At 52.3% G+C, this 15,454-nt stretch overlaps 1 protein-coding gene across 4 annotated transcripts in view; it reads right to left on the bottom strand.

Annotated features, from left to right (window-relative positions):
* Positions 1 to 15,454, bottom strand: part of NDST1 (N-deacetylase and N-sulfotransferase 1) — an 88,072-nt gene that overhangs the window by 47,877 nt on the left and 24,741 nt on the right. For all 4 annotated transcript variants that reach the window (XM_070374636.1, XM_070374637.1, XM_070374638.1 and 1 more), the window contains 2 exons: positions 9,804 to 10,690; positions 952 to 1,446 (listed from right to left, as the gene is read on the bottom strand). In XM_070374636.1, the coding sequence (XP_070230737.1) occupies positions 952 to 1,446; positions 9,804 to 10,316 (1,008 nt within the window). In that variant the 5' untranslated portion in view covers positions 10,317 to 10,690. The remainder of the gene's footprint in view (positions 1 to 951; positions 1,447 to 9,803; positions 10,691 to 15,454) is intronic.

Below are 15,454 nucleotides of genomic sequence, written 5' to 3'. Positions count from 1 at the left end.
GGAGCAGAGAGTCCACTCTGGACCAAGGAAAGGTCAACACATCCCCCCTGCTCCTCACCCAGGGGGCCCCACCCACTATGGCCCTTTCAGGACCTACAGCCAATCCCAACATAGCACCCATGGGAGGAAAGCATTGCTGTAAAGTCTCTTTCACTCCTCCTCCTAACATCAAAAAAAAAGTCTTGGTTTGGTGCTAATACATTTCTAACTCTCACTAATCTCACATAAGAGAGGACAGGCGGTCAGTAGGCAGCAGTACTTCAGTAGAATTTAATCCCCTGTTTTGTTTTCACTGGATCTATTGTTATGGTTGCCCTCTATTTATGGCATGTGATACTGATTTCCCCATTTACACAAGTGATGTTGTTCCCTTTGCATATAACCTTGAGTAAAATAGTGAGTAGACGGAAGCTGTCTTTTAGAGAATGCTTAACGGTCTTAATTTGTAGGTGTCTCTTTTACAGTGAAACGTGTAAAATTTCATGGCTTGCAAAATGCTTTTACATATAGTTAGTTAAGTTAGGTAAACATTTTTTGAATTAAATACATGCCTTCCACCATTTATACAGAGCTCAGTTAAAGTATGCCTTGTGTATGATTTAAGCTCTAATTCTTGTTTTATGAGTTTTGGAGGAGCTTTGATACTGACATACACATTTTTGAGAGTTAAAAATCATGTCTGGATTAAGAGGTAGGTAAACAACTCCGCACAGCTCCCATCTCTCAGTAGTTATGTTCCTGAGCCCCACATATCCAGATGCAAAATTCCTCTATATTCAGTACTTCAAATAATTTTAAATGGCTACCTGCTGCGAAGAAGACAATAGAACCAAATGGCCAAGGGAGGGGGACGGACAGCATAAAGGAGTACAAAGAGCAAAGTCACAGTGGGGACAGCAGAGGTTGATGGTGGTGAGGCCTCCCCTGCCCCCGCTGGCACCCCAGCCATACCTTCACGTCCTCCACCTTCATGCGTGTGCCCTCCTTGCCCACGAAGATGTCATCGATGTCCACCAGGATATAGCGGTCCAGAGGCAGTGAGAGGCGCTTGCCCGTGAGGAAGGCCACGGCATCGACAAAGACGAGTTTGTGCAGCCAGAAGTTGAGGTTGTTGCCAAAGAGGACACGCTGGATGCCGTCGTGCAGGCCCAGGTCCTGGACCACCGTGGCATGCAGCGCGGCGTGCAGCCCGGCGTCCGCGCCCAGGTGCGGGATGGACTCAGACGAGCGCGTCTTGGCCAGCAGCACCGGCTCGTAAGTGGAGTGGTTCGACTGGAACACGGTCCAGTCCTCGCCGGGCAGCACGCCCTTCTCCACCTCACTGGGCCGGGTCACATAGAGCAGCGGGGACTTGGGGTTGATGCTGCAGTCCTTCAGGCCCAGGTTCGAGTGCAGGAACAGGGGGAAACCTTTGAGCTGTGCGCTCAGCAGGCTGTTCTCATTGGCCTGCAGCAGGGAGGGGAAAGGAGGGGAGGGGAAAGACAGCCATCAGATCCACAGCCCCCCGGGACCATGGAATCTCAGGTGTAATACTGAGATGGGCAGAGAACAGTAATGTCAGCAGTACCCGCTCTCATTCCTGGAGGCCTCATCACACTCCTGAGCCTCTGTGAACATAGCACACCCCACTCTGCCCATCTCAGTACCACACCAGCTCACACACGGGACGGCTTCCCAAAGCCAGGAACCAGGCTCGCATACTTCACGTGAAGAGGCCCTGTAATCCTCCCAGCAGCCCCACGATGGAGGCATCTCCGTTATACAGACAAGGAGACCAGTCCCAGAAAGGCTAGGTAACCTGTCCAAAATCACACATGGGAAAGCTAGCAGTGGAGCGCACAGATTCTGCCACCAGTCTGCCTGACCTTGAGGAAGTTATGTAACCTCCCCACGCCTCAGTTTCTTCTGCTATAAAACATGGCCAAGAATGGCAGCAAGTCCCTCAGGGCTGGTGGAGGAGAGTGAGCATTAATCCTGGCAAAGTGATCAGAACAGGACTGGCAGCATCACCATCGCTCCTTCAGTCTTCACATCAGCCTCTGTCATCCCGCTTCACAGGCAAGGACACCGAGGCTCCGAGCGCGGTGCCATCCTGGGTCACACAGTGGTCAGGATGAGCCGCAATGCACAGCCACATGGCTGACCCCAGAGCCCACCCACCTGACCACCAGGCTTCCTGCCTGGGCTTTCCAAGCTGGCTTTTGCCACACCATCTTTTCTTCAGGAGAAAGCCTGGGCGAATGCCCATGGAGAAGAGATCAGAGAGCAGGAGACTGCTGGGGAGCAGGAAACTGCTGGGGGTGCAGGAGTAGACACTCCGCCGCAGAGTGCTCCCAACCCCTAGACGCCCCAGCACTCCCGAGGCCATGCCCCACAGGAGTCCAGCTCCCGGTGCCTCTGTCTCCTCCCAGGATCCACCGCTGCCAGCTCTCTGGGGACCTTCAGACAGTACCCAAAGCACCCTCTCCTTCCTCTTCCCTGGACTCACAGCCCCTGCCCCTTGTCCTTCACCCTCCCAGTCACCTTCCTCTGGTTGTAGTACAATCTGTCTTTGTCCCTGTGCCACCTCCTTTGAGTCTTCTTGGCCTGACAAACTCCTGCTCATCCTTCAAAACCCAAAGCATCTCCTCTCTTCTCATCCCTGGGACCACATTAAAGCCTCAGCTGCAGCACTTCTCACCTCGGCTGCGGCACTATCTGTTCAGAGTCTCCCTGCCAGTCCACGCCCTCTCAAGGGCAGGGACGATGTCATTTCTACCTTGGATTCCTGGTGCCAGCACAGGCTTGACACCCAGTGGGAGAAAAGGCATATTTGATGAGTAACTGAATTTTTAAAAAGAAAGAACAGACAGATCCCGAATACCTGGCACATGACAGCTATTCATTACACGTTTCATTTGTTTATCCCACAATTATTCACTATTCCAGGCACTGTGTTAAGTAACAGGCATGTGGTGAGAAAAACAGACACTGCTCCTGCCCTTATGAACTATAAAGGCAAGCAGAGAAGAGAGAGAGAAATCAAAATAGCAGAAATGTACATAAAACTTCAATGTGGCACAACTACACAGAAGAGGCTCAGAGCTCTAGAAGAGTAGGTAACTGAGCATAGTCAGCTAGCTCAAGAGAGGCTTCGCTAGGAAACAGACTTCTGAACTAAGATTTAAAGAATGAGTAAGTGTCAACTAGGGCAGAAGTAGGAGCCAAGTTCAAAGAACAGCAAGTGCAAAGGTCCTGAGATGGGAGAGAGTGTGGCACAGTCAAGGAACATGGAAAGGCCAGCAGAGTGATCAACAGGGAGAAGAGGCAGAAAGGTCAGCTGGGGCCAGACCTGCAGGACCCTGGAGGCTGGAAGTGGCACTGGGAAGCCAACAGACTCCATCAAAGGGATCTGAACAGAGGGATGACAGGTTCCTATTTGCATTTTAAAGGTCCATCTGGCCACTGTGTGGGGTGGGACAAAGCAAGAGTGGACAAAGGGCGCCAAATGAGGTTGGAGAGGGAGGCAGGGTGGTGCGCTGGGCCGCCCTGGAGAGCTGGCCTGTGAGCGCCGTGCAAGGACACTTGCTGAGGGCCAAGCCTTGTGCCAGGGCACCTTTCAGTAATAACCTCCACGCAAAACTGCTTTTCTGTAATTCCCGTGAAGGCTCTGGAGGGCCCTGGCCTCACAAGCTGAGGTAAGGGGCCTGTGTTCCACTCTCCACACACCAGGAACACCTGCCAACTCCCCACCCTTGTGATGAGAGTCCCAAATTGAGAGGCCCTTCCCCCAGCCCCAGGGTCCCCAGGACTGTTAAGCCAGCACCGGGGACAAAGGCAGTGGGGGCCAGTGACATCTCAGACCCTGTCTATCACCTGCTGTGGCCGGGGAGGCCACAGTGGACCACAGGCACTGGGGGATCCCATTTCAAAGCCCCGATCCTGAACTGACTGCCAGGCGCTGGCAGCTCAGGCAGCTGGCCAGCTAGGACACGGCGAGGAAGGGAGAGAGCCAAGTCACTGGCTGTCCACCCCAGCCTGCAGTGAAAGCAACCATCTGGGAAGGGAAGGGAAAGTAAGCATAAGCATGGCAGAGACTGAACTCCCACTGTGGGCCTCGCCCCAAGGGAGGGGAATCCCTCCTGTTCTTCAGCACTGGGGACCCACACAGGAGACACCAAGTCTTCCAGTGGGGTCACCAGGCAGAGGAAGGAATAGCCCTGACCCAGGAATGGGAAGGCCTAGTACATGACACCCCACTCCAGTACTCTTGCCTGGAAAATCCCATGGACAGAGGAGCCTGGTGGGCTGCAGTCCATGGGGTCGCTAAGAGTTGCTTTTCTCTTTCATGTATTGGAGAAGGAAATGGCAATACTCCAGTATTCTTGCCTGGAGAATCCCAGGGACAGGGGAGCCTGGTAGGCTGCCGTCTAGGGGGTCGCAGAGTCGGGCATGACTGAAGCAACTTAGCAGCAGCAGCAGCAGCAGTACCGACTGAGAGTAACTGGTTGCATGACCTTGGGAACCTCAGGGCCCTGCTTCCCAAGGCACTACTTCTTAGGGCCTCAGGTCTCACAGCCATCGGTTAGTTTGCTCCTACAAGTGGGTTAGAAGAACTGAGCATGCTGGCTCAATCTTGGCTCAGACTTACGAGCTGTGTCAGTCTAGACAGCCATGTTACTTTTGGAGCCTCAATTCCTCACCTAAAAACAAAGTACTCACTTCACAGGACCTATGAAGTGATAGGTGATATATCTGATAAAGTGATATATTTGATAAAGCACTAGAACATTTAGGTATGACCTAAATCAAAGCCCTTCTGGTTATTCAGTGGAGCTGATGAATAGATTCAAGGGATTAGATCTGGTAGACAGAATGCCTCAAGAACTATGGACGGAGGTCTGTAACACTGTACAGGAGGTAGTGACCAAAACCATACCTAAGAAAAAGAAATGCAAGAAGGCAAAGTGGTTGTCTGAGGAGGCCTTACAAATAGCTGAGAAAAGAAGAGAAGAGAAAGGCAAAGGAGAAAGGAAAAGATATACTCAACTGAATGCAAAGTTTCAAAGAATAGCAAGGAGAGATAAGAAAGCCTTCGTAAATGAACAATGCAAAGAAATAAAGGAATACAACAAAAAGACTAGAGATCTCAAGAAAATTAGAGATGCCAAGGGAACATTTCATGGAAAGATGGGCACAATAAAGGACAAAAACAGCAAGGACCTAACAGAAGCAGAAGAGAAGAAGAAGAGGTGGCAAGAATACGCAGAGGAACTGTGCAAAAAGGTCTTAATGACCCAAATAACCACGATGGTGTGATCACCTACCTAGAGCCAGATATCCTGGAATGTGAAGTCAGGTGGGTCTTAGGAAATCTCACTATGAACAAAGATAGTGGAGGTGATGGAATTCCAGCTGAGCTATCTCAAATCCTAAAAGATGATACTGTTAAAGTGCTGCACTCAATATGTCAGCAAATTTGGAAGACTCAGCAGTGGCCACAGGACTGGAAAAGGTCAGTTTTCATTCCAATCCCAAAGAAGGGCAATGCCAAAGAATGTTCAAATTACCACACAACTGCACATTTCACATGCTAGCAAGATTATGCTCAAAATTCTTCAAGCTAGACTTCAGCAGTATGTGAACCAAGAATTTTCAGGTGTTCAAGCTGGATCCAAAAAAGACAGAGGAACCAGAGATCAAACTGCCAACATCCGTTGGATCTTAGAAAAAGCAAGGGAATTTAAAAAAAAAAAAAAAGCTACTTCTGCTTTATTGACTATGGTAAAGCCTTTGACTGTTTGGATCACAAACTGTGGAAAATTCTTAAAATGATGGGAATACCAGACCACCTTTAATCAACAGAACCAAACATGGAACAATGGACTGGCTCAAAACTGGGAAAGGAGTACATCAAGGTTGTATACTGTCACAGTACATCCTGTGAAAAGTTGGCCTAGATGACTCACAAGCTGGAATCAAGATTGCCAGGAGAAATATCAACAACCTCAGACATGCAGATGGTACCAGTTTAATGGCAGAAAGCGAAGAGGAAGTAAAGAGCCTCTTGATGAAAGTAAAAGAGAAGAGTGAAAAAGCTGGCTTAAAACTCAGCATTCGAAAAACTAAGATCACGGCATCCATCCCATCACTTCATGGCAAAAAGATAGGGAGAAAGTAGAAACAGTGACAGACTTTATTTTCTTGGACTCCAGAATCACTGGGGATGGGGACAGCAGCCACGAACTTAAAAGACGCTTGCTCTGTGGAAATAAGGCTATGATAAATCTAGACATGGTATTCAAAAGCACAGACATTACTTTGCCAACAAAAGTCCGTCTAGTCAAAGCTATGGTTTTTCCAGTAGTCATGTATGAATGTGAGTTTTGGATCATAAAGAGAGCTGAGCGCTGAAGAATTCATGCTTTTGAACTGTGGTGCTGGAGAAGACTCTTGAGAGTCCCTTGGACAGCAAGAAAATCAAACCAGTCAATGTTAAAGGTATCAACCCTGAATATTCATTTGAAGGACTGACGCTTAGGTTGAAGCTCCAACACGCTGGCCACCTGATGGGAGGAGGTGACTCTTTGGAAAAGACCCTGATGCTGGGAAAGATTGAAGGCAGGAGGAGAAGAGGATGACAGAGGATGAGATGATTGAATGGTGTCATCGATTCAATGGACATGAGTTTGAGCAATCTCTGGGAGATGGTGAATGACAGGGAAGCCTGGCGTGCTGTGTGCTGCAGTCCATAGGGTCACAAAGAGTTGGACATGACTGAGCCACTGAACAACAAGGCCTGCAAGGCAATGAGCTGAGGGTGCGGCACAGAGTAAGCGTACAAACAGGGCTTCCCAGGTGGCACTAGTGGTAAAGACTCCAGTTGCCACTGTAGGAGACAAAAGAGACAGGGGTTTGATCCCTGGGTCTGGAAGGTCCCCTGGAGGAGCACGTGGCAACCCACTCCAGTATTCTTACCTGGAGAATCCCCATGGACAGAGGAGCCTGGCAGGCTACAGTCCATGGGGTCGCAAAGAGTCAGACACGATTGAGGTAACTTAACACACACACACACAAGTGTGCACAGAAAGCATTAGTGGCCCTTGTCAGGCCTCTGCCAGGATGTGCTCAACCCGGGGGAACCTGGAGCTGCCAGGCTGAGCCAGGAAACAGGGCTACAGACGAAGACCGACTCCGCCCTCAGGGACTTCAGGGGCACATGTTGGCTGAGCCACAAGACAGACATCCACCCCCAGTCGTGTGTGCCAGGCCAGCCAGCTGCCACTTCCTGGTGGCTCTGGGTACCAAGCACTGTGCTAGTGCTTCCTGTCCACTGTCCTGTCTTCAATGTGGCGCAACAAAGGCGGGTGCTGTGATTGGCCCCGTTTCACAGACTGGCTGAATATCCTGCCCAAGGTCACTCTGTCTGTAAGTGACAGAAAGAACTGACCCACAGTCTGGACTCTCCAGCCCCTGCTCTCCCACTGACCACGGAGTCCAGTGCTGTGGGCATTAGAAAGTGAGCTCTTCCAGACCCCTGGAGTCCCAACCCCCAACCTGCATGTTTCTTGCAGAAGAGCAGAAACATGCAGCTTGACCACCAGATGGCTCCAGTCGGAATGGAAAGTCACCGGCCCCTGATGAAAACCAAGGAGGAGTCTTGTTTTACACAGAAGGGTGGAAAGAGCATGGAGCACTGGAGCGACCACAGGCCCCACAGGAGACTCGGCATACCACTGCCCCTCCCTGGGCCAAATGTTCACCTTCTGTATAGCAAGGAACCAGGGCCTAAGAGGATCCCAGCTCTGTTGTACCCACTGCGCCCAATGACCAGAGTCCACAGACTGGTCCCCAGAAACCAGGGGAGCTCTGGGCACTGGGCGTGGGCTCTGGTGCAAATGCTACTAAATACGTGGTTTTCAATGCTCCTGGACCCATCCCAGTGTTGGGAATAAAGTCTGTAGAACCAGATCACCTAGGTTCAAATCCTACACCTATGCTCATTAGAGGTGTTGAGTGCGGGGACATTGCTTTGCCCCTCCGTGCCTCAGTTTTCTTCTCTCTCAAATCAGGATGACCTCCGCCTGGTTTGGAGGATGGTTTATGAGTGCCAAATGTGTTAGCTCACATAAAGTGCATAGCATGTGTGGGGCTGTGCATGAGCACTCGATAACTGTCAGCCACGCCGACGTTTCTCAGGCGTGGGGCTCTGCATCAAGCATAATGAAGTTCGTGGCAGGAACGGAACACAGTCCAGGAGCAAAGGGAAAGCAGACAATGAAGCCGTCTGACGCTACGCCACTGCCCAGCCATAAACCAGGCCAGCGTTTCCCAGATGCTGAGATGTGAAATAAAGGGTTTTGTCATCAAGCCAGCTGGGGAACAAAGCTCACCAGGTTGGTCCACTGCACGACTCCTAAGGGCCTTCAATTTCTTGGCCCACAAAACCTTTTCTAGTGGCAGAGCATCCTGCTCCATTAGTGCGTGAAAGAACACACCGTAAGACACCCTCATCTAGACCACAGTCCTCCCAGCACAGGGCACAGGGCCAGGGCGCGGCTGTGCCACCAACGCCTGGGCACGAACGAGTAGCCACCGGCGCACACGGCTACTTCTGACCCATCTCCTGCTCCTCTCTCCACTCACGCCACACAAGGGCTTGTGTGTTTACTATCTCCTCTGCCTGGAAGGCCCTTTGCACAGAGCCATGGGCTCCTCTCATGCCCTTCCAGTCACCTAATCAAAGAAAACGTCTCTGGCCAGTCTATCAAAACCAGCATCACTGCCCATACCCATCATCCATGTGCCCTTTCCTGCTTATTTTTTTTTTTTTTTGTACTTATCACCACCTGCCACCTGGTATGTTCATTTGCTCACTGTCTAGTCACCCACCCCACCCATTGCACAGAAATGTCAGCAGCACAATCGCAGGGACTTGGCACACTTCGATCACCACTGTGTCCCCAGTGTCCACCGAAGAACTTAAACATGGTAGGCACTTCGTAAATATTTGCTGAATGAAGGAACAAACACCCTCAAGCACCCAGCTAGTCCCAGTCACCCACCTTGCAGTTCAGAGTTCTCTGGCCATAGCCTCTGGGTCTCCTATCCGGCTGTCCCCAATCTCCTCCCCAAGGACAGCTTCTCCATGACAATTTCAGAAAGGACCGTGGTCCCAGCAGTCGCTCCGGGTACCCCACCAAGCCCAGAGTAGCTCACTTGTCCTCTGGGATTTCTTTCCCCTCCTTCTTCCAACGCAAAATGGCTCTGGTCCAAGGGGTGCATGAACTCCATATACCCCTCCACAGCCAAGAGGAAATGGTATAGGACCCAGAGCCCCAACCATCTAAATCTGGGCTCAGAGCCTGGCTCTCTCACTTACAGGCAGCACAGCTTCCTGTAACCTAACTTTACCCTCCTGAGCTTTGGTTTGCCCATCTGCAAAACAGGGACATACCCCCGCCCTTGGGAGAACTGCCGTGACAGGTTTTGAATGACCCAGCAGAGCACATGCTCTTCTCCCTTGCACCCCATCCCTAGGGCCACTCTTAAGAGTGGGCCAGCAGCGTGCAAGGCCTGTGCAACGCAGGCAATGCTCCTAATAAAGCTAATACTTAAAAGGCACCTACCAGGCACGAGGCACCATGTGCCCCAAGCACCTTATCTACACTCACCCGCTCACCCTTCACGACCAGCAAGCTGGGAGGAGGCGCTGTCATTACCCCCATTGTACAGATGGGAAAGTCAGGAACTCAGCCAGCGAGTGTGGGATGAGAATCGAGCTCAGCTGGAGCTCCTCACTGCTCAGACCTGCCCCCGCGTACCTTGAAGAAGCCAATGATGCCCACGCCGTAGGCCACGCAGTACTTGTCCAGCAGCTCCCGGTTCCAGGCATCCAGGTTGACGTACTTGAGGATGTTCTCATAGATGATGAGGGCGAAGCGGCCACGGCCCTTGTCAGTGAGTGTGGGCATGTCGCCCTTGCCCGGTGCAATCTCCGTGCGGTACTTGAAGCGGCTGGACTCCAGGATGGCCACCACCTCCTGGCCCAGCTGCGAGTAGAGGCTCTCCACAAACACCAGCACCAAAGGGTCCGTGCGGGAAGGGGTGGCCGCCTGGATGGGCTTGAGCGGCAGCAGGCGGCTGGGCGCCACAGGAGGAGGGTCCCCACAGTCAGGCTCGGGGGCGTCCGCCGAGGGCTCCAGGCCCCGCTTCCAGCCATAAAGGTAGTAGGCCGAGACAAAAACGCTGAACAGGCAGAAGGCGAACAGTAGGAAAAGGACGGCCTGCGGGGACACGTGCCGACACAACCTGCGGAGGCGCGCCAGGGCGGGCATCCTGGCCCCCAGACCGTGGCCACCAGGGCCCCGGCCTGCCCCAAGGCCCCACGCAGGAGGAGATGCCCGAGCTGTCCACCGGCCAAGAGATTCAGAGAGACTCAGTGAGTGAGGCCCGCAGTGGGCAGGGGAGAGGAGGATCCGGGCCCTGGCCCTTCCTCCCAGCCAGGGGCGCAGTCCACGGCTGGTTGCGCTCCTTCCTTCCTCCGCACCCCTTTATGTCACCATGGCAAACCCCCACGTGGTCCTGTGCACAGCAGAAGTGCCCCAGGGCGTCAGGGCCTCCTGGGGGGGCTGGGCAGCGGGCAGAAGGATGCTGGGCAGGCCTGGGGGGGCCACATGCCGCTCGCTCAGTGGGGCCCCCGGGGCCAAGGCTGTGGAGAGAGAAGGAGAGTCAGAAGGTAGAAAGTCGGAGTGTGGGCCCTGGGGGTCTCCACCGACTGTGGACCAACAGGACCTGATCTAGGCCAGCCCGAGTTCGACTACTGCCGCTCGACCTGGGTGCATGCTTTTGGGCAAGCTTCTCCATCTCTCTGAGCCTCAGTCTCTCCATGTGTTAACAACAGTCCCTGCCTCACCAGAGGCTGGGAGGTTTCATCCCATAATGTATACATCACGCTGAGCAGTTACCTGCATATGGTGTCTTCAGTGATAGATGCTGTTTATCATGATTACCAGAGCCCAAGACTGCACCAAGAAGACTCCAGAAGCAGGAAGAATAAAGCGGGACAATAAACGTTCGCGAGGCCTGGCAGCTAGAGGTGGAATTCTAAATCACGACCCAACACCGCGTTCCCCCACTCCCTTACCCGCGTGCTTCCCACCCCTTTCTCTCTCGGAATGCGCCCAGCAGCGCCATCTGACAGATTAAAGCCTAAGGCTAGACCAGGATTCAGACTTAGGCTGTGAGGCATCAGCGGCTTGGCTGTGCGAGAAGGCCTCTCAAGCATCAGCGATCTCACGTGTGACATCGCCAGGCCTGCTGCACCAGGCTGGGGCCGAGGGGTAACCGAGGAAACCTACTGGAGGAGCACAGAGTAAGCCACACGTAAGAGATGGCAGCTGCCGCTATCTGCCCCAAATACAACAGGCATCTCTCATCCTCAGGGCACAAGCCCGCAGCAGCACACACCAGCCCAGCACAGCAGGCGACCAAACCCCCTGCCTTGAGGATCCCAAGCTCGCCCAACATCCTCACCCCGACCACGGCCCTCCAGTCTCCCTTAAACGTGAGTGGAGGCAGCTGCTGAAAGCTGGCAGGAGAGCTCCCATGCAGGATGGGAGATGGGGATAAGGACAGGAGTGAGGGACTGGGCTGGCGCAGCCAGGAGGGGAATGTGAGTCTCAGACCCAGAGGCAGGGACGAAGATCCTCAAAAACGTTCCCAGCCCCCAGACTACATGGTCTGCTCAGCGTGGGTACAGTCTACCAGAGACCCTAAAGCTGTACTTCTAGGAACTCATCCTAGAGGTAGTAATTGCAGAAGTGTGCAAAGATTTCCCCAGAAGAAAACGAATCCCCGCGCTGCATAATAGCCCAGAGTGTTGTTTATAATAGCAAATGCCCAACAATAGGGGACTGTCTTTAGCAATTATAATGCAAGCATGTGATGGAATCCCAGGCAGCCATTTATAGTATGTTGAAGAAGGACATTTACTGACACAGAAATAGAATTACCATATATATTGTTAAAGTAGAAAACATTTTTATAAGACCATACTGTCTTATTTTTGTGAAAAATTTTACGCGTAAGCCAGAAACTGGTACTAAATCCAAAAATCAAAACAAAAAACAGTAACAATTATCTCTGACTTTTCTTTTCCTTTGTTTCCTAGATTTCCTATAATAATCATTTGTTATTTTGTGAATACGTGAAAACAGATATTTTTAAGAGATGTGCTCAGCAAAGAGGCAGGGGTATGAAACGAGGACGTGTCTCAGACGCCGGGTCTGCTCACAGTTCTGCCATAATGCGCTGTGTGGCCTCGGCACACTCTGCCCCTTTCTGGGCCTCTTGTTGGTCAGCGAGGGGCCTGGGCCAGATGACATCTGGGGACTTTTCCACCTCTGATATTCTACAGTTCAGTCTTTTACGATGTACCAGCATCACAGGGAACCCAAGGCGGCCAAGAAAACAGGCGAGTGTGACAGCAGGGAGGGTATCTGAGGGAACTGAGGGGCACTTAATCCCCCTGGAGGAGGAAGGGGGAGGATCAAGGAAGGCTTCCTGAAGGAAGTGGTACCTGAACTGGCCAGAAAGCCAAGCAAGGGTTGACCCAGGGTAGGAAAAGGGAGGGACACACAGCGAAGCTCAGACATAAGGGAACAGGCAGAGCTTTCCAGGGAGTCCCTGCAATTCCAGCTGAGGGCAGGGCAAGGCGGGACAGGCTTCCTGGGTGGGGCCAAGAGAGCTGGGGCAACTGGTCCAGCTTATTCCCAGGGTGCACCCATGTCCTGATCCCCTTTGATAAGGGCAGCCCTCTGCCCTGCAGCCACAGCAAGCCCCACCCCTTGGCCCAGGGCCAGGACAGGAGCACAGTGGGTGGGGAGGCACCTGCCTACTCAGGCCATCTAACCCCACCTCCCCTGCTGGCCTGGGTGCTCTGGTCACCGGCCTTCAGCCTGTTGCATTAACAGCCTTTCAACATGTGTGCTAATGACACAACCAGCGGTCTCAGGCGTCTTGGGGTCACCGACCCCTGTGGGAATCAGACATTTCCCTATTAAAAAAAATGCACGTATGCTGGGAAATGTTGCAACAACTTCATAGTCCAAACCCAGGGCCTCCAACTCCCTAAAGCCCTAGGTCAATAGAGCTTAACGAGCAGACTAGAGCTAGGCAGCTTCGTTTAAACCCAAGCCCTACCACCCAGTAACTGTGTCATCTGGGGCAAGTTCTTTAAGTGCCCCCAGTTTCCTAATCTGTAAAACTGGAAAACTTGACATACTTTCCGAAGTTGTGAAAATTAAATGAGTGGATACATAGGAAGTGTCAAGCCTGGCACACAACCCTGAGGAAGGCCCAGCTGCTGTTTTCATGTATTCCTATTTAACGTACTCATAACGTGGGTAACACCTGAGCCCACAAAGCACTGTGAAGCTCCGGGCACTCTCTAAGTCTCTAACGGCCCTTGGAATCCCAAATCCCCACTTTCAGGAGCCATGCCTTGCTGGGGAACTGGATGGATGAACAGAGGCCATATAGAAGCCATAAGGCTAGAGAGAAGGCCACGCAAAGCTCAAGCCCAAGAGAGGGTAAAGGGGGAAAGCGGGTGACCGACTGGCCCCTGGCCCCAGAGAAGGCCGAGTATCCTGGCAAATCGCTGACCACCATCGAGCTGGCCACGGGGGCCTCCAGTGCGGCCCCCACCGCAACCCCTCAAGGGCCTGGCACCAGCCATTCAAGGCCCTCCATGTCTGCCTGAATTCCTGCACTCCTGTGGCTCAAGGGATGCCAACCAAAGCTTTCAAACCTCTGTGGAGCCACGCAGGCCTCAGGGACATCTAGGGGCTGAGGCCTCAACACTTCCCTCCTGCCCTGGGCCTGCCTGGGCCTTGCCGACATCACCAGCCATTTTCCTAAACTCCAGCCTCGCCCAACCAGTCACCAGTCTTGGTCATGCATCTAGGCCTTTGTTAATGAAGTTCCCATTGCTTGGAATGTCTTCCCCTACCCCTTGGGACACTTACTCATCCTTCAAGACCCCAGTTCCAACATCATCATGTCTCTGAAGTCATCTCCACCCACCAACCCCTTTCCTGCCCTCACGTCCCATTCCTCGGGCTCCCGCCCCATCTCTACTCTATAGCATAGAAGCTGAGAACCAGGACCCTCCAGCCAAAACAGGATGCAAAATTCTTTGACAGCATTTTTCTTTGAGACTAGCTATCAGCATCTTAAAGTCAGGAGATTTCATATAAAAGTCAGAACTTCCAACTTCTTGGAGAAGGAAATGGCAACCCACTCCACTACTCTTGCCTGGAGAATCCCTTGGACAGAGGAGCCTGATGGGCTACAGTCCATGGGGTGGCAGAGTTGGACACGACTGAGCTACTGACACACACAAAATTGAGGAGATACTTGATGGCAAAAGGGTACACTTCATCCACTCTCCCATCTCCTGCAGGAAGCAGGATGGGGCAGGCAGCAGCTGGGAGGCAGGATGGCTCGCCACCCCACCCCTCATCCCTTCTGGAAGTCTTGGGGCCTCAGCGCCTGCAACAGCTGGCCTTAGGCAAATAGAAGACTAAGTTGTTTACTGGCAAAAAAAAAAAAAGAACTTCCAACTTCTTGAAAAAGAGCACATTTGAGGGACTTCCCTGGCAGTTCAGTGATTAAGACTCTGCACAGTTTCAATCCCTGGTTGATGCGCTAAGATCCCACACGCTGCATGGTGTGGCAAAATAAAAAAGAAAAAGTCCATTAAAAAAAAAAACACGTTTTAGTGACACTAGGCCTGTGGAAATGGCAGCCCACCCCAGTACTCTTGCCTGGGAAATCCCACGGACAGAGGAGCCTGACAGGCTACAGTCCATGGAGTCGCAAAGAGTTGGACACGACTGAATGGCTGAACTCAGCATGGGGCATGCACACCCACTGGCTACCTTTGTAGCTTATACTTCAAGCTCCGGCCTCAGGTGGGTGAACACAGTCCCATAGCTGACCTCCCTCCCTCATTTAGCTCCCTGATGGCTCAACAAGTAAAGAATCTACCTACAATGCAGGAGTCACAGGAGATGCAAGCTCAATCCCTGGGTCAGGAAGATCCCCAGAGAAGCAAATGGTAATCCACTCAGTATTCTTGCCTGAAAATTCTATGGACAGAGAAGCCTGGTGGGCTACAGTCCACTGGGTCACAAAAAGAGCTTCTCTGGTGGCTCAGTGGTAAAGAATCCACCTGCCAATGGAGGAGACACAGGTTCGATCCCTGATCTGGGAATATCCCACAGTCAGGGCAACTAAGCCTGTGTGCCACAATTATTGAGCCTGTGCTCTAGAGCCAGGGAGCCATAACAATTGAGCCGACATGCCTCAATTACTGAAGCCTGCAAGCCCTAAAGCCCATGCTCCGCAACAAGATAAGCCACTACAATGAGAAGCCCTCATACCACAACTAGAGAGTGACCCCTTAAAACCA

Source organism: Bos mutus, chromosome 7, assembly GCF_027580195.1.
Source record: "Bos mutus isolate GX-2022 chromosome 7, NWIPB_WYAK_1.1, whole genome shotgun sequence".
Classification (NCBI taxonomy): Eukaryota; Metazoa; Chordata; class Mammalia; order Artiodactyla; family Bovidae; genus Bos; species Bos mutus.
Note: the sequence above shows the minus strand (reverse complement) of the source record. Positions and strands in the feature narration are given on the sequence as shown.